The sequence below is a fragment of the Heteronotia binoei genome, chromosome 21 (assembly GCF_032191835.1).
Source record: "Heteronotia binoei isolate CCM8104 ecotype False Entrance Well chromosome 21, APGP_CSIRO_Hbin_v1, whole genome shotgun sequence".
Classification (NCBI taxonomy): domain Eukaryota; kingdom Metazoa; phylum Chordata; class Lepidosauria; order Squamata; family Gekkonidae; genus Heteronotia; species Heteronotia binoei.
Window position 1 is genome coordinate 102,699,042 of NC_083243.1, and position 21,675 is coordinate 102,720,716.

At 49.1% G+C, this 21,675-nt stretch overlaps 1 protein-coding gene across 2 annotated transcripts in view; it reads right to left on the reverse strand.

The window, feature by feature from the left end:
- Positions 1–21,675, reverse strand: part of TTC17 (tetratricopeptide repeat domain 17) — a 130,807-nt gene that overhangs the window by 27,014 nt on the left and 82,118 nt on the right. For both annotated transcript variants that reach the window (XM_060261380.1, XM_060261381.1), the window contains exons 18-22: positions 14,328–14,581; positions 5,421–5,586; positions 2,826–2,946; positions 1,679–1,838; positions 654–737 (exon numbers count right to left, since the gene is read on the reverse strand). In XM_060261380.1, the coding sequence (XP_060117363.1) occupies positions 654–737; positions 1,679–1,838; positions 2,826–2,946; positions 5,421–5,586; positions 14,328–14,581 (785 nt within the window). The remainder of the gene's footprint in view (positions 1–653; positions 738–1,678; positions 1,839–2,825; positions 2,947–5,420; positions 5,587–14,327; positions 14,582–21,675) is intronic.

A 21,675-nucleotide genomic window follows, 5' to 3' on the forward strand; every position in this document is an offset into this window, starting at 1 on the left:
CTGGCGAGGCCTGGGAGGTATAGGCCACTCCCCCTCCGGATCGATTGGAGGACCTGACCCTGTGATGAGGAGGAGGAGCCTATACCCAGTAGTTGGACCGACCCACTGTCCAGACCACCGGAGAATGGCCCATAAGGGAGTGTCATTTTTTAATTTTGCCCCCCCCCTTCAAAATACATGTAGATCCAGTCCTGCTCGGGGAGCATATATTTATTCAAAACATGCATATGCTGCCTTTTCAGAGACTTGCTCAAGGTGGTTCATAAAATAATACAAGATGAAATCATAAAAACATAAAATAATGTTTAAAATTCAACTAATAAAACCCACAGCATAAAACATCTAGCAGCCTAAAGGATCGTCACAGCAGTTCTCAATCTAGAAGCAGTTTGGAAAAAAGTTAAAAGCCTAGGAGAGAAATGGTTTGACCTGGTGGCTAAAAGAGCACAGGGTAAGCACCAGGTGAGACTCAAGTGTGAAGATACACAAGAAGATACCTGTGGATCACTTCAGATAGCAAGTAGAGAAAAGTCTTGCATTCAGCACCAACTGGTTTTGTAACAAGTTTTGAGATATTACAGATGACAGAGAAGGTTGCCCAGCTAAAATCAGAGCAATAAAAATGTGCATTGCCCTCCATTCTATGTACTTACTTTTTCTAAAACCTTGGCTATTCGAGTACCAACTTGATCCAATGACTGTGGTGGATAATGGTCTTTTCCAAGATTTTGTAATACCTAAGATGCAAAAAAACCGCAACCCCTCAGAAAAAAGCTACAATCAAATTAATTCAGTGGCTTCAATAATCTGTATCCTCCCTTTTGATCTTGCCTATCTTCCAGTATTAGCTTTCCTGTATGTTAAAAAGTGCAACTTGGTAATAGTGAAATATAGAAAGACTTTGACAGTAATGCTGTATTGAATACAATGCTATACACCGCAAAATGTTATCAGCCTAGTACAAAATCTGGCAACATGCTATCATGTCCATATTTCATTTACAGAACAAGTTTATACTCCTCTTGATTATCCATGGATGACCAGGATGGGTACTCCATGAATCAATCCTGTGACAAAGGTGGGAACATGTTTTGTTGCTTTGCCTCTGCTCCAAAATACCGATGGTGAAATTAGCTCAATAAATTAAGCAATGGACCACACACTACTTTCTATTGTGGTTGGGAGATGGTAAAAGGGCTAATTATCTAAGCTGATTATTGGTGCTTCCTGTTTGATAGGTTACTTGTATATGGGTGGATGGGGGGTGGAAAGAAGAGGTGATGGTGCAACAAGGCTCACTCATCCACAGCTTCTGATCCACTCATCCCTAGGCTGATTCTTCCACCTTTGCATGGACACGCTATCTTCCATTATCAGATCATGTGAGGGACTAGCACACCACTTGCACTAAAATAAATATGAAATAAATAGCAGGGATGGTATTTTAGTACATTCTTAATCTTGAGCAGCTGTTTTAATGCTGAAGTACCAGCTGGAAGGGCAGGTTTTGCCCTTGTTGATGCAACTATATGCCTTAATCCAGCAGGAAGTTATCAACGTTTATTTCACAGATACCGCTGTCCTATCAATGAAGTTTGGTTAATCATTACTAGCCATAGGCAGTGTTTCCAAGAGGGAAGATCTACATGTACTGAACCCACATGACAGCACAAACTACCTCTTTCAACTGACTTTCTCCAGTGTAATGAAGACTAGCCCGATTGGCAACACCCTGAAGGTGATCCAAAGTATGCATGCTGGCAGGTAGGTTGGCATTGCAGACAGGTTCCATGGCTGGCTCTTGAAGCTGAGTGGCAAAATCTATGTGATCTGTAATACTGAAAATGAAAGGAAGGATAAATCATAAATTAAGTCTTCAGAGAAAGGCTGAGAGACAGAAATTCAAATCCAGTAATAGATTTTCTACTAGGCATTTATGTCTTTGCTCTCATGATTGGATTCAAGATATTTTTAACTGAGGTGTATCTTAAGACCCAGGCTGAAAAGTACATCTGTTCTGCCTTAGCTCTGGGGAATGGGGGCCAGCCAGGTTGTGGTAAAAATTTGCATCCACTAGCAACTTCTGCAGATGGATCCTGGAGATTTCCTTATTACCTTGTGCAACATACTCTTATGGGACACCCTACGATCAACCCCAGCTTTCCTTGCAACATCCAGAAATAATCACTGAGTAAGAAAGCAACTGGCAGCTTTTCCACATGTGAATTACTAAGAGCAAGTTACCAAATCCAAGGAAAGTCAGTCTTACAGTGTCAGGTTACATAATTCACAGTGGGGTGGTGAGGTGTAAAGGCAACTGGCGATAAGTGAGTTTTATAAGATTAGCAGACTAATAACTACAAAGAAAGCAAATTCTATAGCCACGTATTCTATAGCCTGTATTTGGTATCATCAGCAAATATGACTTGTAGTTCATCCTTGTGTCTTATCATTTCACCGTTGTGTAATAACGTCTGCAGGAGCTGTCTTGAGTATTAACTGAAGGGCATTGTTGTCCTAATTTTTTTGAAAGAAATAACAAAACAGACAACAAGAAATAACGAAAACATACATATAATAAAAGGAGGCTTGCTGGAGGGCATTGTTAATGGGCAATGACACGACATTAAAGATATTCAGTGAAAAATGTAGGATAGTACAGAAGGTGTTATTACATTCAGTAACAGTGTTCCCAGAACGGTGAAAGGCAATCTACAGTAAAGTTACAATTCACTGAACCAAGTGACTAGGAGGAATATTGTATGCAATAGACAGCTGTCCTGGTTGGTGCCACTGGCCTAGTTTTGTTTAGTGAAAATACTCACTCAATATTTTTAGCAGAAACAGCTAGCCAGGTGCTGGCCACTGTAGTAAGGTCTACTCTGCGGAGTTTTATGCATTCATCAGGACTTGGCCAACCTAGGCTGCGGTAGTCTCTCCTCTTTCCTGGAAAGAAGCAAACAAACAAAAAAGAAGAGTAAACAAAGAGCTTTCCCAGTTGATTTTTCTGTACAACTTTACATTTGTCAATGGCATGAACCATATTTAATGCAAGTGGGATTAATGCAAGTGCTTTTCATGGAAACAAAGTTTCTAGCCTCTGATCCCCAGCTGCTGCTTTCTTCTGTGTTTCTTTAGTCAGTGGACCCCAAAACTACATCGAGACAAGTAGTTAGGGCTGTTTAGGGCTGCCAACTACCTAGAGGGAAAAAAATGTCTTGATGAGATGTAACTTACCTCCATGCCATGAAGCACTTCCACTACTCATTTCCACACATTAAGTCTCTATTACAAGGGCAGGGCATTTTTTCTCAAACATTGTTGGCAGCCATATCTGCAGTAGAAGGGGGAAATTGGCTGAAATCACCATCATCCCTTTTCTGCTGGTGGAAGTGCCAGTTAGGATAGGCTTTCCAGTCCTCAGGGCCCAGCAGGGGATCCCCCAGTTTTGCAGGCTCCTCCCCACCAGCAGCCAACTGTCTGGTGGGGTGAAGCTCCACCCCAACAGCCACTACGTGCCTTTCCACCTCAGGCTTAGAAGAGGTTGGACTTTTAGAAGAAACTTGGAAGGTGTGTGTCTTTAAATTTCAGTAGAAGAAAGGTTGAATGAGGGTAGGGCAAACTGGCAGAGCCACGTGATTGTTCCCAGTGAGTCTGTGACGCTGTGAGAAAGGAAGAGAGCCCAGTCCCTCCTTCAAGGTGAGAACAGCTGGGCAGGGCGTGTTCTCCTCTGAGCCTGGCTTCCCTTGCGAGGGAAGCCGAGCTCAGAGAACACCTGGAGCTTATCCTGCCCTCCCCGCGGGTGGGGGGGGGGAAAGGCAGGTGCTGGCCTGGGGCGCCCAAGGCCCTAGCACTGGGCCTGATGACAAAATTTCAGAATAAGCTTCTGTTTTTGGGGGGGGCGGTTTTTGCTATCAAGTCACAGCTGATTTATGGTGATCTCATGGGGCTTTCAAGGCAAGAGACGTTCAGAGGTGGTTTGCCATTGCCTGCTTCTGAGTCAATCTGAGTCAATCTAGCAATCTGTCCTGTCTGGATGGCAACCCCATTCAGGAAATAAAACTAACTGCAGAGAATGTGGCCTTGCCCAAAAGATCAGGTCTCTGTTAGTGTGACGAAGTTTGCCACCTGTCTGGCCTACGAGTGTGAAAGTTGGACAAGGTGGTCTTCCTTCCAAATATTAGGCAAGGCTGACCCTGTTTAGCTTCCAGTCACGGCTTGTGTTTAATAGATTATAGCAAAACTTTTGACTGTGTAGATCATGAAAAGTTGTGATTGGTTTTCAAATAATTGGATGTGCTACAGCATCTGATTGTTTTGATATGCAACCTGTACTCCAGCCAAGAGATACTGTCAGGACAGAATATAGAGTTAACAGAACAGGTTCCACTTGGCAAAGCTGTCAGACAAGGTTGTGTTTTATCTCACTATCTGTATAATTGGTTGCAGAACATATTATAAGGAAAGCTGGATTAGATTTAGATGAGGATGGAGTGAAAATTGGTGGAAGGAACATTAACAATTTGAGATATACAGACGACACCACATTACTGGCAGGAAACAGTGAATATTTGAAATGACTACTGATGAAGGTTAAAGGAGAAAGTGCCAAAGCTGCATTACAGCTGAATGTCAAGAAGACAAGAGTAATTATTGCTGAAGAGTTACACAACTTGAAGGCTGACAATGAAGAATTTGAGATTGTTTAAGATTTTCTGTCCCATGGCTCTATCATCAACCAAAAGGGAATCTACAACCAAGAAATCAGAAGGAGATTGAGCCTGGGAAGGGCAGCCGTGAAGGAGCTAGAAAAGATGCTTAAATGTAAGGATGTTTCACTGGTGACCAAGATCAAGTTAATTCATGCCATAGTGTTCCTCATTACTACCTATGAGTGTGAAAGTTGGACAATGAATAAAGCTGACAAGAAAGTTGATTCCTTTGGAATGTGGTATTGGAGAAGGGTTTTACTGATAACATGAACCACCAAAAAGAAATTCAAGTGCATTCTAAATCAAATCAAACTGTCCCCAGAAGCTAAAGTGACTAAACTGAGATGATTGTACTTTGATCACATTACGAGAAGATGAGTCACTTGAAAAGACAATAATGCTAAGGAATATTGAAGGTAGCAGGAAAAGAAGCCCCAACATGAGATGTTGACTCTATAAGGGAAGTCACAGCCCTCAGTTTGCAAGACCTAAGCAGGACTGTTAATGATAGGATGTTTTGGAGGACATTAATTCATAGGGTGCCAAAAGGTGGAAGTGACTTGACTGTACTTAACACACACAGAGCATCGCACTCCATAATATGCTGTCATACAATCAGTATGAATCTTCTAATGTAGGAATGAAATGCATCTGGAAAAAAAATCTCACTCTTGCTATTAAAATATTTATATATATATATATATATACCTGGTGGTCCAGGTGAAGGTATTTTTGGCCCACTAATCTCCAGTGCTGTTTGGTAAAGGTTCTCCTTTTCTTCATGTACCCCATCCTCCCCACTTCTTTCAGCAGTATCTTGTGGATCCAGATTTTCTGCTTTAGATTTCTTTACACGTTTTACTTGGAATGTGATCTGTCAAAGAAAAACATTGTGAGGGTAATGGAACCAAAGATATTAGGTATGCTGTTCAGAAAAAAGTACTAGCTCACTTCCAACAGACTGAGTTGATTTCAAGGGTAAATGCCAGACAGTTCCTCTTTTCTTTGTATCTGTAGCCATTCCCCATCCTCCCTGTGTCTTAATGCATTAAACCATACAGATGTAGTCATATAAAAATTCTTATAAACACAGAATTATACATCAGTTTTAGCACTAAGATCCACACTGAAAATGAGTCTGAACCCCTGAAGGTAATCAGCATTGTCTATTTTCTAATTAATGTAATTTTAAATTATAGCAGTGTTTCATGCCAAAGGTGATTGCCAAATCCAGCCTCATGAAGTCTTCCATCCATCTGGGTATTATGTTCAAAAATAATGATTCATCTGTTTAAGACAATGCAATTCAAAACCAGAATAAGTAAGGAATTCTTATTTTTCTTTCAATTGACTGAAGACTAAACTCAATGGATTGGATCCAGCCTTCTGATGAGTGAGTTTGTAGAAGAGATCTTTTTCACTTTTTCCTTACCATTGCAGCCACTTACACTCCTGAAGAGCAACTACTGAGTGCTGAGGACCCTAAGGAGGAGCGTGGGAACTGGAACAAAAATTAAAGAACACTTTCAAAATAGCCTCCTCCTCATTTGCAGATTTTGCTGTACTTGTGAAAGAGAAAAAAAGTCCATTTCTGCCAATTCCTTTATTCTTGCTGTGCCCCTCTACTGTTCCTGAAGGCTTTTCTTCTCAGAACATCTTCTTGTACCCTCTGAAACCTTGTATTTTGAGTATCAGGGGACCCTTGGGAACAGTATGGCAGGAAGTGTAGGGAGCTGCAGTAATGAGGGGAAATCCACAAAAATCACTTCTCTCCCTGCCCTGGGATGAGCTTTGTATTGTTCATAGATCTTATTTCACTTGGCCAACTGTGTGGGAAGTGATTACTACCAATTCTCTTGTCTTGCTGCAGCTACTTGTACCACATCTAATCTGTCTTCAGGGTTCCCCAACTCTCAGGAATAGAGGGTTTTTTAAAAAAAGATGTGGTGGTGATGGGGGGGGGGGGAAGAGCCTCAATATGAAGGGGAAAGCAGTAAAAATCCTTTCCATGCACCTTCTCCATTCTCACAAGAGTCTGGTCCAACCTACATAAGCATCAATTCCACTCTGCCCCTCTGAATTCCAAAATAACAGCCATGCAAATGTGGGGCTGCAGGCATTCCCCCAATCTCATTGAATAAGGACAGGTTTCTTACCTGTAACTGGTGATCTTCGAGTGGTCATCTGTGCAGTCACACATATGGGTATTCCGCAGGACTTATCCTGACCTCGGAGAGTTCAAAGCAATCTTGATCGTAGATCTGGCGCGCCTCCCCTTCGTCCCAGGGAGGAGCCACCTTGTGCGCATGCCTGGGAAGGGGAGGCGCTTAGCCACTCAGTTTCTTCCCGCCGCCGGACAGGTGGAAGAGTTCTTAAGCTAGATGAGTGTCCAGCAGCGGGGAAGGCTGGGTGGGTCTGTGTGACTGCACAGATGACCACTCGAAGATCACCAGTTACAGGTAAGAAACCTGTCCATCTTCTTCGTGGTCTCTGTGCATTCACACATATGGGTGATTAGCGAGCTATTTCCCTCGGAGGAGGGTGCTGGATCTGGAAGAATATGTGTAGTTAGATTAGAAACATAGTGGGAGCGGTACTCACCGGCAGTTAGTCAAAGATGGAGCGTAGTACAGCCTGTCCGAAGGACGAGTCACGCCGGGCACGAACGTCGAGAGCGTAGTGCGAGGCGAAGGTGGACAGAGAGGACCAGACCGCAGCGGCACAGATGTCCTCTATTGGAACGCCCCTCAGGAAAGCTGACGAGGTAGCGACGGCTCTGGTGGAGTGAGCTCGTATGTGTTGTGGGATTTGGCTGTTTCGCCAATTGGTAGCAGAGTTCGATGGCGGCCACGAGCCACTTGGAGAGTCTCTGGGTAGATATCTTGCTGCCCTTGTTGTGGGTAGCGTAAGCGACAAAGAGTCTGGGATCCTTACGGAATTCCCGAGTTCTGTCTATGTAAAAGGCTAGAGCCCTCCGGGCGTCTAGGTTGTGTAGTGCTCTCTGGCTTGCGTCCGTGGGGTGTTGGAAGAAGGCCGGTATGGTGGAGGCTTTTCCAAGGTGGAAGGGGGAGATGACCTTTGGTAGGAAGGTCGGGTCAGGGCGGAGGACCACTCTGTCGGCATAAAAGATGGTATATGGAGGGTCTGCCCTGAGTGCGCAGATGTCGCTGGCTCTCTTGCCCGAGGTGAGCGCTATGAGTAGTGCTGTCTTCCAAGAGAGTAAGTTCAAGGGAATAGAAGCCATTGGCTCGAAGGGTGGTCTCATGAGCTGGCTTAGGACGAGGGAAAGGCTCCATGTGGGTTGGAGTCGTCGGATTGGGGGGTGCAGGCGAATGATGCCCTTGAGGAAGGCCTTGGTGGCCTGGTGAGAAAAGACTGTCACACCTTCGATGCGGGGGTGGAAGGCGGAGATGGCTGCGAGGTGTACCTTCAGGGAGGAGTAGGAGAGTCCTGATTTGGAGAGTGCTAGGGTGTAAGATAGAACTTGAGGGATGCTAGCACTTGCGGGGTTGAAGTTGTGTTGTGAGGCGTAGTGAACGAAGCGTTTCCACTTGAGTGAGTAGGATTTTCTGGTGGATGGCTTCCTGGAGTTCACTAGAACTTGGCGGACCTCAGGGGGGAAATCTAAAAATTGATCCTCCAGGCTGTCAGTTTGAGTGACGCTGGGTTGTGATGTAGGACCTTGCCGTGTTGTTGGGAGAGGAGGTCCTGCGCTTGCGGGAGTTGGAGGAATGTGTTGTTGGACAGGAGCAGCACAGTGGTAAACCAGGGTTGATGTGGCCACCATGGAGTTATTAGGATGCAGTTTGTGCGGTCCGTTTGTATTTTCTGTAGGACTCTGGTGATGAGTGGTATTGGAGGGAAGAGGTAGTGGAGTGTTCCCTTCCAGGATTGGAGGAATGCGTCCCCCCTGGAAAGTTGGGATGGAGGTCCTCTCATGTAGAAACGGGTGCACTGGGCATTTGATGGTGCTGCAAATACATCTATCTTCGGGGTGCCGAAGATCCTGAAGATCTGTCTTATGTACTGGCGGTTGATGGACCACTCGTGGTTGTTGGTTGAGTGGCGGCTCAGGGAGTCCGCCTGCTCGTTCTCGATTCCTGGTAGGTGAACTGCCGTGAGGAACATGCCCTGGCTGATGCTCCAATGCCATAGTGCTATGGCTTTCTTGCATAGTCTGACGGAGGCGGTGCCTCCCTGTCTGTTGATATAAAAAACCGTGGCAATGTTGTCGGAGGCGACTTGTACATGACGGTTGTGTAGTGACGGGAGGAAGGATTTTAGGGCTTTGTGGACTGCGAGTAGCTCTAAGCAGTTGATGTGTAAGGAGCGCTCGTAGTCCGACCATTGGCCCTGCACCGTTAAGGGTCCCAAGTGGGCTCCCCATCCCCACTTGGAGGCGTCTGTGGTGACGGTCACTGATGGGGGTGTCTGTTTGAACGGCATACCCGTGCGGAGGTGATGTTCCATCGTCCACCATCTGAGAGATGTAGTGATGTGGGATGGAAGAGTCAGTACTGTGGATTGGTGTTGCGTGTGGGGGCGGAAAGCCCTGACGAAACACATTTGCAGGGGTCGCATGTGTAACTTTGCGAAGCCTAGGACCGCGGTGGTCGCTGCCATCAGGCCCAGCATTCTCTGGAAGGTGAGTGCTGGTTGGGAGCGTTGGCCTATAATAGTGGTGGCTAGGGACTGAATGCTACGTGCTCTGTCCAGTGGTAAGTACGCTTTCTGGGCGACTGTGGATATTTCCGCTCCTATGAATTGAATTGTCTGGGTAGGAGTTAGCTTGGACTTCGATAAGTTGACTTGGAGGCCGAGAGTGGCCAGAAGGGAGAGGGTAGTGGAGACGTCCAGTTGGAGTTGTTCCTTTGAGTGGGCGACGATCAGCCAGTCGTCGATATACGGGTAGATACATATCTTTTGTTGGCGTAGTGATGCGGCTACCACTGCCATGCACTTGGTGAAGACTCTCGGGGCTGTTGAGAGGCCGAATGGGAGGGAACGGAACTGAAAGTGCTGGTCCCCGATGGCGAACCTGAGGAATCTTCTGTGATGCTGGTTGATGGTAATATGAAAGTAGGCATCCTGCAGGTCTATGGACGCCATCCAGGACCGTTCTGGAATGAGTGGTAGGATCGACTGGAGGGTGATCATACGGAATTTCTTGTAGGTGATGTGAAGGTTGAGTTTGCGGAGGTCGAGGATGGGGCGGAGTCCTCCGTCCTTCTTTGGTACTAGGAAATAACGAGAGTAGAACCCGGTCCGATGGTACTGTGCTGGGACTGGTTCTATCGCGCCCTTGTCCAGCAGAGACGTGATCTCTGCCTGCAGAGGTGCGGAAGGTGGTGTGATGAGGAATCTGTGATGTTTCGGGGTGAAGTTGAATTCTATTAGATAGCCCCTTTGTATGATGGCGAGGACCCAGGAGTCCGACGTTATGGTCCTCCATGCTGGGTAGAATGGAAGAAGTCGCGTGTATGGGTGGTGGTCTGGCTGAAGGGGGGTAGCTGGACGTCTCAGGATAGGGTGGTCACAGCGGCGGTTTGGAGGTAGCTGTTTTTTTGGTTGTTTGAGAGCGTGGCCTGTGTTGAAAAGGCTGTTTGGATTGTGGAGGCTTTCGTCTCCATGGCTCCTGTTGCCTTGGGGATCTAGTACCCTTGTAGTAGCTTGGTTTCCAGTGTCTCTGTTTGCTGAGTTGAGGCTGGTATTGGGAGACCCCCAATCTCTTCGCCCTCTTTCTGCCATCATCTACAGACGTGAGGATGTCATCCGTAGTCGCGTTGAATAGGCCAAGCCCATCGAATGGTAGGTCCTCAACCTTGTATTTGATGTCGGGTTGGAGGGATGAAGATCTCAGCCACGCGTGTCTGCGTAGGGCTATGGCTGAGGCGAGGGTTTTAGAGGAGCACTGCTCGGCGTGCCGTGCCGTGTTGATCTGCTGCTTACTCACCCTGGCCAGTTCTTCCAGGGCATGGGTTGCTGATTTCTGGGATGCCTCAGGTAGAGATGGAACTAGTGTGTTTAGGTAGTTAGTCAGGTTGTATGCATAGGCGGAAAAACACGCCATGTAGTTGTGTATTTTCGATGTGGCCGTGGTGAGTGCGTATATCTTCCTCCCGATCGTGTCGAGCTTCTTGCCCTCCCTCTCGGGGGGCGCTGGGTGTCTAGTTTGCTTCGACTTCGAGGAAGAGTGTACTATGATCGAGTTCGGCGCCGGGTGGCTAAATAAGAACTTCGACTCCGGAGCGTGGATCTTGTAGAGGGCTTCGACTCGCTTGGAGGTTGGCGGTACCGATGCCGGTTTGTCCCAAGCTTCTTTGAGTGTCTCGAGAAGGACGGGGAGCATAGGGAGAGAAGAGCTGGATGGGAGGTCTGCGTGTACGAGGTCGTACACGACGTCCGAGACCCTGGGTGCGTCGGTATTGAGTTTTAGGTTCAGTGAATTTGCCATATTTGAGATGAGGTCCAGGTAGGATCTGGGGCCTTCTGATGGTGACAAATCCGCTGGCTTGGCTATGTCTGAAGCCGGGGATTGTAGATCTGAGGCGGAAGAATGCGTAGAGTCTGAGAGTTCTGCCTCGGATTCGTCATCGGTTCCGTGTTGGAGGTCAGGCTGGGGTTGCAAGGGTGTAGGCTGTTTGGTGGGGATGGCCGAGGTGGACGCTATCGGCGATCGTGGTTTTTGCTCGAGGTCGAGGTGAGTGTGTTCGTCACGGTACCGAGGGAGTGCCTGTTCGTCACGGTACCGAGGGAGTGCCTGTTCGTCACGGTACCGAGGGAGTGCCTCGTAGTCGGGGTGGTGTCGTCGCGGGGACACCTCGTGGTATCGGGTCCGGTCCGGTCTCTCGGTGTGGTCTCGGTACCGAGGGGAGTCACGGTAGGGGTGGACTCTCGGGTCCGAGTGGTATCTATCAAAGGAGGGAGATCTTCGGTGCCTTCTTCGGTACCGAGGGGACGGGGATCTGGACCTCGATGGGGAGTAGTAATGATATCTTTCTCTCCGATGACTGTGAGCCCGTTGGCGACTGCGAGATCTTGGAGTTGGAGGCCGTGGAATCGTTTTCGGAGTCGAGGGTTCTCTGAGTAGAGAGTGGGCTTGTAGTGGTTGGCGCTGCACGTCTTGGAAGGCTCTCGGGTCGAGTGTATGGCGTTGGCTTCAGACGGAAATGGGTGAGTCGACGTCGAGTATCTGGTCTGGTGGAGAGTTCGGTATCGACGGGGACTTGGAAGAGATACGCACGATCTCGAGCGGTGTGATGGACGGTGTCGAGGTGGACTTCAGTGGCGTCTTCGGGTTCGAACTAGGATTCGTGACCGGGTTCGGTGCCGTGGGCTTCGCCGTGCTCGAGCTCGCGGCGGGGGTCGACCCCGTGGTTTGCGCCGGAGGGTCGGATGATCTGTGTCTCGTCTTGGGCTTTTTCGTCGTCTTGCTCGTCGGGTCCGCATGAGCGGAGTCGGAGCGGAGGCGCTTACTGGCCTCATCAGATTTTGCAGTGTGCTTACCGGACTTAGGCTTGCAGGGACCTTGAGCCACGGAAGCTGCCGGCTGCGCCATTCCCGTGAGAGGCGGGGAAGATGGCGGAGGTTGTTTTTGTGCCGCGTGGGACGTGGTTGGTCTGAGGGAGGTTTCCATAAGATGGCTCTTAAGCCTCGCGGCGCGGTTTTTGCGGGCCTGTTTTCCAAATTGGCTGCAGTGCTCGCAGGAGTCAGTGCGGTGGGACTCTCCAAGGCAGAAGAGGCACAGGGAGTGACCGTCTGACGATGGGATCTTTGCCGCGCAGCGAATGCAGCGTTTAAAAGTTATTTTGTCCCTTCCTTCCATCCGCCCGGGGGTGGGGGGGGGGGACGGGGAAAGATCGAAGAGTAGTAAAGAGGGTTGTTTTTTTTTTTAATATAATACGATACCAGGAGAAGACTGGGGAACGGAGATTGTAGGATGAGAGGATCGAAGGTTGAGAGAGGAGATTGCAATGAAGAAGTTGGAGAATCAACGAGGTAGGTGCGATCCGGTCGGCGGTAAGGAAGAAACTGAGTGGCTAAGCGCCTCCCCTTCCCAGGCATGCGTACAAGGTGGCTCCTCCCTGGGACGAAGGGGAGGCGCGCCAGATCTACGATCAAGATTGCTTTGAACTCTCGGAGGTCAGGGTAAGTCCTGCGGAATACCCATATGTGTGAATGCACAGAGACCACGAAGAAGATCTTCTGTTAGGGATTTGGTTAGTTCGTAGGGCCAGGAGACAAGGGGGAAATGTAAAAAGAAAGGGTTTAAAATAGATAAAGAGGCAGCAAAGATAGGAAAGCAGAAAGGCTTGTGCTGTTGCAGAGAAGAGACAGGGTGAGAGAAAAAGGAGCTAGATCAGGGGTGGCCAAACTGTGGCTCAGCTTGGGAGCCACATGAAGCTCTTTCACACATATTATGGAGCTCCCAGAAATCAAGGAGGAACTTAATGCAGGCTTACTCTCAAGTAAGTGTGCTTCACATAAGGACCTCAGTCAGCCTCTGAGCACTGACCCAAAGGTTGGTGACTATTTCTGCTGTGTGTGAAGCAGGGAAGGGGGGGAAATAGGCAGGCTTGCAAGCTCTTCCCTCTGCTACAGAGGTCACCCAGAGACTTAGAATGGGGAAAGAGCACAAGAGTCAAGGGAGCCATTGGATGGAGGGATAAAATTAAAGAAGGCAGTGCAGGGTTCCCCCTTAATTTCATAGCTCTTGTAGGAGCTGTATTTACTAATTTGGTGTCAAGGCAAAGAGAGAAGCATAATAATGCAAACAATGGTCACTGATTTATATGGTACATGTGTGTTTCCTTCTCCCACTAGTGCCAAAAAATAATCTCCTAACCTTTCCCTATGCTGGTTTTATGGGGACTGTTATTCTCAGCTTTTGTTTTTTAAAAAGTCTCCTTCTAGCATGGTTGTGTTGTAAAGTCCATACATATGTATTTTATCTTCCTGTGCAAAGAAAGTGTTAGGAGTTTTTATAAAGACCCCTGTGCAATATTTGTTCATGTTTTGCAGCTCTTAAACATCTGACATTTATTTTATGTGGCTCTTAATGCTAAGCAACTTTGGCGGCCCCAGGCTAGAGTGAGGCAACAAAAAAAAATAAAGTGAGTTTAATATAGAAGGGGTAGTAATGAAAGAGAAAGGAAAGCATGAGAAATAGGGAGAAAAAGGGGTCAATGAGAAAAAAGTTTAAGAGAAAATAGTTACAAAAAATATTTTCCATAATCAGCATAGTGATGAAACTTTTCTGCGTCAGTAAAGGGGCACATAAAAAGCCAACAGAGTGAATAGACTTGTGAACCCTACTTACATAAGTTTTGAACCACTGAAATCAATGGGCTTAGAAGAATGTAATTCTGTCTAGGATTGCATTGTAAAACCACCAGCCTGTGCAACCTGCACATGGTTCACAATGCAAAATTAAGTCAAGTTGCTTCATTCTAAACCCAATTAAATGAATGGCCAGAGTAACCTTGAATAGGACAGCAGAAGTAAAATGATGGCCAAGAGAGAAATAATTTGAATCTAAAGTGAATAGGCTGATAGCAAATCTGGATCCTATTTGCAAGATATACTTAGGCTGCCATTTCTAATGAGAGATCTTACCCATTCAGCTTCATCATCATCATCTCTGCAGTCTCCAAAACAGGAGCTGCCAAGTCCATCTTGAGATCCTTTCTTTAGGACACGGATCCCCTGTAAGTCCATCCGGTGCCCTTTTACTTCCAGTGCCCCCTCAAATGCTTCAAGGGGCCAAGAGTTTTCAAATTCGTCCACTAATGCCAACATCTCCTCAGACATCTGAGTGTCTCCTAAATTTTCCACTCCTTCAGAGCCATTACTTTCTATAAGAACAGTGCCTGTAAAGGAGGATCAACAAATTAAATCACTTGTCTCAAAAGCTATAGTATAATTACACTCGGATATCAGGCAAAACAACAAAAAATTATATTTCTTTGTTTCCTTGTGCCAAGCAGAACAGATGGTATAAAAATTACTCATGAGAGTCATAATATTCTTGATGAAGGTAGTTCCCTCATTGAAAGCATGCTTCTATTTACCTTTGCAAACATGGGGGACAGGGAGAAACAAGCTGGAGGACTGCAAGGAATGGATATGTGTGTAAATGAACAGGAAATTTCCTGCTTACCCTAATCTCCCTTACCAAATACTATGAATTTTAGGGGCTCAAGCAGGGTAATTTCTCTATCCATTCAATTTCCCTTTTCCCCTCTTTAAATGACACTTCTCTCAACATTTCAGGATGCTGAACAAGATGGACGTTTGAAGAAGCAGAAGACGACCACAGATTTATACCCCACCCTTCTCTCTGAATCGAAGTCTCAGAGTGGCTTAAAATCTCCTTTAACTTCTTCCCCCACAACAGACACCCTATGAGGTGGGTGGGGCTGAGAGCTCTATGGCTAACCCAAGGCCATTCCAGCAGATGCAAGTGAAGGAGTGGGGAATCAAACCCAGTTCTCCCAGATAAGAGTCCTGACACTTAACCACTACATCAAACTGGCTCTTGGTATGATCCAGCAGGACTCTTTTATGTTCTTATCCAACCAGGCATCCTGGCCAGATGTCCATGAAACTGCATAAGCAGAGTCAGAAGATGGTGGATTTATTAGTTTGTGTGGAAGGCTTTCATAACGACGTAACTCACCCCCCACTGCAATTAAGATGATTTTTCGGCTGGCATGTTTCAGAGGATCAGATAGTTGACCAATGGAGCTTTGACTCTTAAAAACTCATACCCTGAAAATCTTGACAGTTATCCAAGGTACTACTGAACTTGAATCTAGCACATCCTCTCATGTTTCAATGTGCTTACCAGGTAAAGAGGCAAACATGTACACAACCCAAGCTGATGATATGCAGATAAAAACAGTGTTGCACTTACCTGTAACTGTTGTTCATCGACGTCTTCTGTGCATACACACATTGGGACTGCCGGGAGGCAGGCCTGCTGCGGAGGTTGATTGACAAGCCTAGAATTCTTCCAGATCTGGCGGTCTGCCGTTAACAGACTATGTCTGCACTACCCCCGTTTAACGGACTCCCCCCAACGGTAGACCGCCCACATTCCCCCAGTTCCGCTTCCGCCGCCAAAAGTTCTTAACCTACTGTATCAATGAGAACTCACAGCGGGGATGGCGGGAGGGAATGTGTGTATGCACAGAAGACGTCGATGAAGGACAGGTTTCTTACCTGTAACTGGTGATCTTCGAGTGGTCATCTGTGCAATCACACATATGGGTAATCCGCAGGATTGGCCCCAACCTCGGAGAGTTCAAAGCAATCTTGATCGTAGATCTGGCGCGCCTCCCACTTGTCCTGGGAGGAGACAGCTACTGCGCATGCCTGGACAAGGGGGAGGTGCTTAGCCACTCAGTTTCTTCCCGCCGCCGGATAGGTGGAAATAACTGTGCTTACTAGCTTCCAGCAGCGGGGAAGGCTGGGTGGGTCTGTGTGATTGCACAGATGACCACTCGAAGATCACCAGTTACAGGTAAGAAACCTGTCCATCTTCTTCGTGGTCTCTGTGCATTCACACATATGGGTGATTAGCGAGCCATTTCTTCGGAGGTGGGTGCTGGACCTGTAAGAACATGAAGGGTTAGAGCGTAACGTAATGATAGTGGTACTCACAGTGGTTAGTCGAAGATCGATCGTAGCACTGCTTGTCCGAAGGAGGCATCTCGCCGGGCACGGACGTCGAGAGCGTAGTGCGAGGCGAAGGTAGATGTGGAGGACCAGACGGCTGCAGCGCATATGTCCTCTATAGGGATGCCTTTCATGAAGGCAGACGAGGTAGCCACGGCTCTGGTTGAGTGGGCTCGTATATGTTGAGGGATTGGTTGCTTTGCCAGCTGGTAACAGAGTTCGATGGCAGCAACAATCCATTTGGAGAGTCTCTGGGTAGATATTCTGCTGCCCTTATTATGGGTAGCGTAGGTGACAAAGAGTCTAGGGTCTTTACGGATTTGGCGGGTTCTGTCTATGTAGAAGGCTAGGGCTCTCCGTGCATCCAAGTTGTGGAGTGCCCTTTGTCCCGCGTCCGCGGGGTGCTGGAAGAAGGCTGGTATAGTGGACTGTCTTCCTAGGTGAAAGGTAGAGACGACCTTGGGTAGGAAGGTCGGGTCAGGTCGGAGGACCACCGTACTGTTATGAAATATCGTATACGGTGGGTCTGCTCTGAATGCGCAGATGTCACTGGCCCTCTTGCCTGTGGTGAGGGCCGTAAGTAGTGCCGTCTTCCATGACAGCAGGTGTAGTGGGATGGAGGCCATGGGCTCGAAGGGTGGTTTCATGAGTTGGCTCAGGACTAGGGACAGGCTCCAGGTGGGTAGAACTTGTTTGATTGGTGGGTGTAGGCGAATGATGCCCTTGAGGAAAGCTCTGGTCGCGTGGTGAGAGAATACCGTTGTGCCATCGATGCGGGGGTGGAAGGCAGAGATGGCTGCCAGGTGTACCTTCAGGGAAGAATACGACAGACCCGCTCTGGATAGCGTTAAGGTGTAAGTTAGTACCTGAGGTATAGTGGCGAGGTTGGGGTCGAAGTTGTGCCGTGAGGCATAGTGTGAGAAGCGTTTCCACTTAAATAGATAGGATTTCCTAGTAGATGGTTTTCTGGAGTTCACTAGGACCTGACGGACCTCCGGAGGGAAGTCTAGAAACTGATTCTCCAGGCTGTTAATTTGAGCGATGCCGGGTTGTGGTGAAGGACCCTGCCGCCCTGTTGAGAGAGGAGATCCCGTGTTTGAGGGAGCTGGATGAAGGTATTGTTGGACAGGAGCAGCAAGGTCGTAAACCAGGGTTGGCGCGGCCACCATGGAGTTATGAGGATGCAGTTTGTGTGGTCTACCTGAATCTTCTGTAGAACTCTGGTGATAAGTGGAATGGGCGGAAAGAGGTAGTGGAGTGTTCCTTTCCAAGTTTGTATGAAGGCATCCCCCCTGGAGAGGTGGGATGGAGGACCTCTCATGTAGAAGCGGGTGCATTGGGCATTTGACGGTGAAGCAAATACATCTATCTTCGGTTGTCCGAAGATGCTGAATATCTGTCTGATGTATCGGCTGTTGATAGACCACTCGTGGTTGTTGGTGGAGTGGCGGCTCAGGGCGTCTGCCTGGGTGTTCTCGGCCCCTGGTAGGTGTACGGCCGTGAGGAAGATGCCCTGGCTTATGCTCCAGTGCCACAGGGCTAGGGCTCTCTTGCAGAGTCTGACGGAGGCGGTGCCGCCCTGCCTGTTGATGTAAAAGACTGTGGCGATGTTGTCGGAGGTGACCTGGACGTGCTGGTTCCTTAGCGATGGGAGGAAGGACCGCAAAGCCTTGTGCACTGCGATGAGCTCCAGGCAGTTTATGTGGAGAGAGCGTTCGTAGTCTGTCCACTGGCCCTGCACCGTGAGGTCTTCCAAGTGGGCTCCCCATCCCCAGTTGGAGGCATCTGTGGTTACAATCACCGAGGGCGGTGTCTGCTTGAATGGCATGCCCTTGTAGAGGTGATGTTCCTTGGTCCACCATTTGAGGGATGGTACAATGTGTAGTGGAAGGGTGAGCAGTGTGGATTGATGTTGTGTGTGAGGGCGGAAAGTTCTTACGAACCACATTTGGAGGGGACGCATGTGCAGCTTCGCAAACCGCAGAACTGCTGTGGTTGCTGCCATGAGGCCTAACATTCTCTGGAAGGTGAGCGCTGTTTGGGAACGCTGGGCGATGATAGTGTTGGCCAGTGACATTATGGCGAGTGCCCTGTCCTGAGGTAGGAAAGCCGTTTGTGAGAGCGTGGAGATGTCTGCTCCTATGAATTGGATCCTTTGGGTAGGGACTAGTTTGGATTTTGAGAGGTTGACTAGGAGGCCTAAGGTGGCCAGGGTGGAGAGGGTGGTCGAGACGTCCAGTTGTAGTTGCTCCCTGGAATGGGCGACGATCAGCCAGTCGTCTATGTACGGGAAGATTGATATCTGTTGCTGGCGTAATGTGGCTGCTACTACTGCCATGCACTTGGTGAAGACCCTTGGTGCTGTGGAGAGACCGAAGGGAAGGGAGCAGAACTGGAAGTGCTGCTTCCCTATGGCAAACCTGAGGAATCTTCTGTGATGATGGTTGATTGTAATGTGGAAGTAGGCGTCCTGGAGGTCTATGGACGCCATCCATGCTCGTTCTGGGATGAGCGGGAGGATTGCCTGAAGCGTGACCATACGGAATTTCTTGTAGGTTATGTGTAGGTTGAGTTTGCGGAGGTCGAGAATGGGTCGGAGTCCTCCGTCCTTTTTTGGCACCAGGAAGTACCGGGAGTAGAAGCCGGTGCGATGGTATTGGGGTGGGACTGGTTCTATCGCGCCCTTGTCCAGCAGAGACGCGATTTCCGTCTGCAGGGGTGCGGACGGGGGTGTGGTGAGGAACCGGTGGTGCTTTGGAGTGGACGTAAACTCTATTAGGTAGCCTCTTTGAATGATGGCGAGGACCCAGGCGTCGGATGTTATGGTCCTCCAGGCAGTGTAGAATGGTTGTAGTCGTGTTGATGGGTTTGGCTGATGGAGGGAGACTGGACGGCTCGGGGCAGGGAGGTCAGAGAGACGGTTTGGGTGTGGTTGAAGGTTTCTTGGTTGTTTGGCGTCTGTGTTGAAAGGAAGGCTTGGACTGCGGTGGTTTGCGCTTCCATGGTTCCTGTTGTCGTGGGGATCTGTTCCCTTTGTATTGGTTGGACCTCCAGTTCCTTTGTCGATTGGTTTGGGTCAGAGGTTGGGAGACTCCCAGTCGTCTTGCCCTCTTCCTGCCATCGTCTACAGATGTGAGGATGTCATCTGTAGAGGAGCTAAACAGGCCAAGGCCATCAAAGGGCAAATCTTCAACTTTGTATTTGATGTCTGGTTGGAGGGAGGAGGACCTGAGCCACGCGTGTCTGCGGAGTGCTATGGCTGAGGCCAAGGTTCTGGAGGAACACTGTGCAGCGTGACGGGCAGTGTTGATTTGCTGTTTGGTTACTCTGGCCATCTCCTGCAGGGTCGTGGTGGCTGACTTTTGGGATGCCTCGGGCAGGGATGGTACCAATGCGGCGAGGGAGGTGGTCAGGTTGTGGTTGTATGCGGAGAAGCATGCCATGTAGTTGAGGATTTTGGTTGTGGCTGTAGTGAGGGCGTAAATCTTTCTTCCGATGGTGTCGAGTTTTTTGCCCTCCCGTTCTGGTGGTACCGGGTGTCTAGTCTGCTTCGACTTCGAGGACGAATGTACAATGATCGAGTTCGGAGCCGGGTGGGTGAACAGGAACTTGGAATCAGGTGCGTGTATCTTGTACAGCGCTTCAACCCTCTTGGATGTTGGCGGTACCGATGCCGGTTTGTCCCATGCTTCTTTGAGTGTTTCTAGTAGAACGGGGAGCATTGGGAGAGAAGAGCTGGATGGAAGATCCGCGTGGACTAGATCAAAAACGACGTCCGAGACTCTGGGGGCGTCCGTATTGAGCTTTAGATTTAGCGAGCTTGCCATGTTTGCTACCAGGTCGAGGTAGGATCTTGGGCTTTCAGACGGTGATAAGTCTGCTGGCTTGGCTATGTCGGGGTCTGGGGATTGTAGGTCCGAACCCGAAGAGTGGTCGGAGTCGGAGAGTTCCTCCTCGGATCCGTCGTCGGTTCCTTGAGGTAGGTCGGGCTGTGTTGTCTTGGGAGCCGTGTGTAGGGATTCTAGTGGTGACGGGAGCTTCGGTTCGGCGCCGAGGTCCGTAGGGTCGTCATGGTGAAGCGATTCGATCGAAGCAGTTTGGAGTCTGTGTGTGCGATCTCGGTAGCGCGGAGACTCTTGGTAGCTGTGGTAATGGCGATCATGGGATGGTGATCGTCGGTGCCGTCTTCGGTGCCGTGGGGATGGAGACCTAGATCTCGATGGAGAGTAATAGTAGTGTCTCCCCCTGCGGTGGCTGCGAGAGCGCCGGCGGCTGCGGGACCTGGTGCGGCGGCGACTGCGGGACCTGGTGCGGCGGCGGCTGCGGGACCTGGTACGGCGGCGACTGCGGGACCTGGTGTGTCGGCGACTGCGGGACCTGGTGCGTTTGCGACTGTGAGATCGAGGTCTAGTCAGGGGATCTCTCGGGGTCGAGGGTTCTCTGGTGAGCGCGTGGGCGTCTATCGGCTGTGAGAGATCTACGAATTTAGTGGGGTCGAGAGTGTGGGTCCTAACGGATGCGGTAGAGTGCGTATCCAGCAGCTGGTCTGGTGGGGAATTCGGAATGGACGGCGACTTTGATGAGATGCGGATGATTTCCAACGGAGTGATTGACGGTGTTGCCGTCGACTTCGACGTCGGAGTCTTCGGCATCGATCCGGAGGCAGTGGCGGTCGGGTTCGAGGCCTTCGGTTTGGTGGTCGGGTTCGAGGCCGAGTCGAGAGGGCGGGTCTTATGCTTTTTTGAGCTAGTGCTGCCCGTCGGGTCCGAGTGGGCGGAATCGGAGCGGCGACGCTTTTTGGGGTCGTCCGACTTCTTAGAGTGCTTGCCGGTCTTAGGCTTACAGGGAGTCTGTGCCACGGAAGCTGCCGACTGCGCCTCTCCCACGAGGTGTGGGGAAGATGGCGCGGGTTGTTGTTGTCCGCCACGCGGCATGGCCGGTCGGAGTGAGGTTTCCATGAGGTGGCTCTTGAGTCTCGCGGCGCGGTTCTTGCGGGCCTGTTTGCCAAATTGGCTGCAGTGCACGCAGGAGTCTGGACGGTGTGCCTCTCCAAGGCAGAACAAGCAAAGAGAGTGGCCGTCGGACGAGGGGATTTTTGAGGAGCAGCTGGTACAGCGTTTAAAGATTATCTTGTCCCTTCCTTCCATCCGCCCGGGAGGGGGGGGGGGAGGGAGGGGGAAAGTCCAGAAAGATAGTAAGAGGAGGCTTTTTTTTTTTTTTTTTTTTTTTTATACGATACCAGGAGAAGTAGAAGATGAAGAATTGAAGCGAAGAGAAGGTAGTT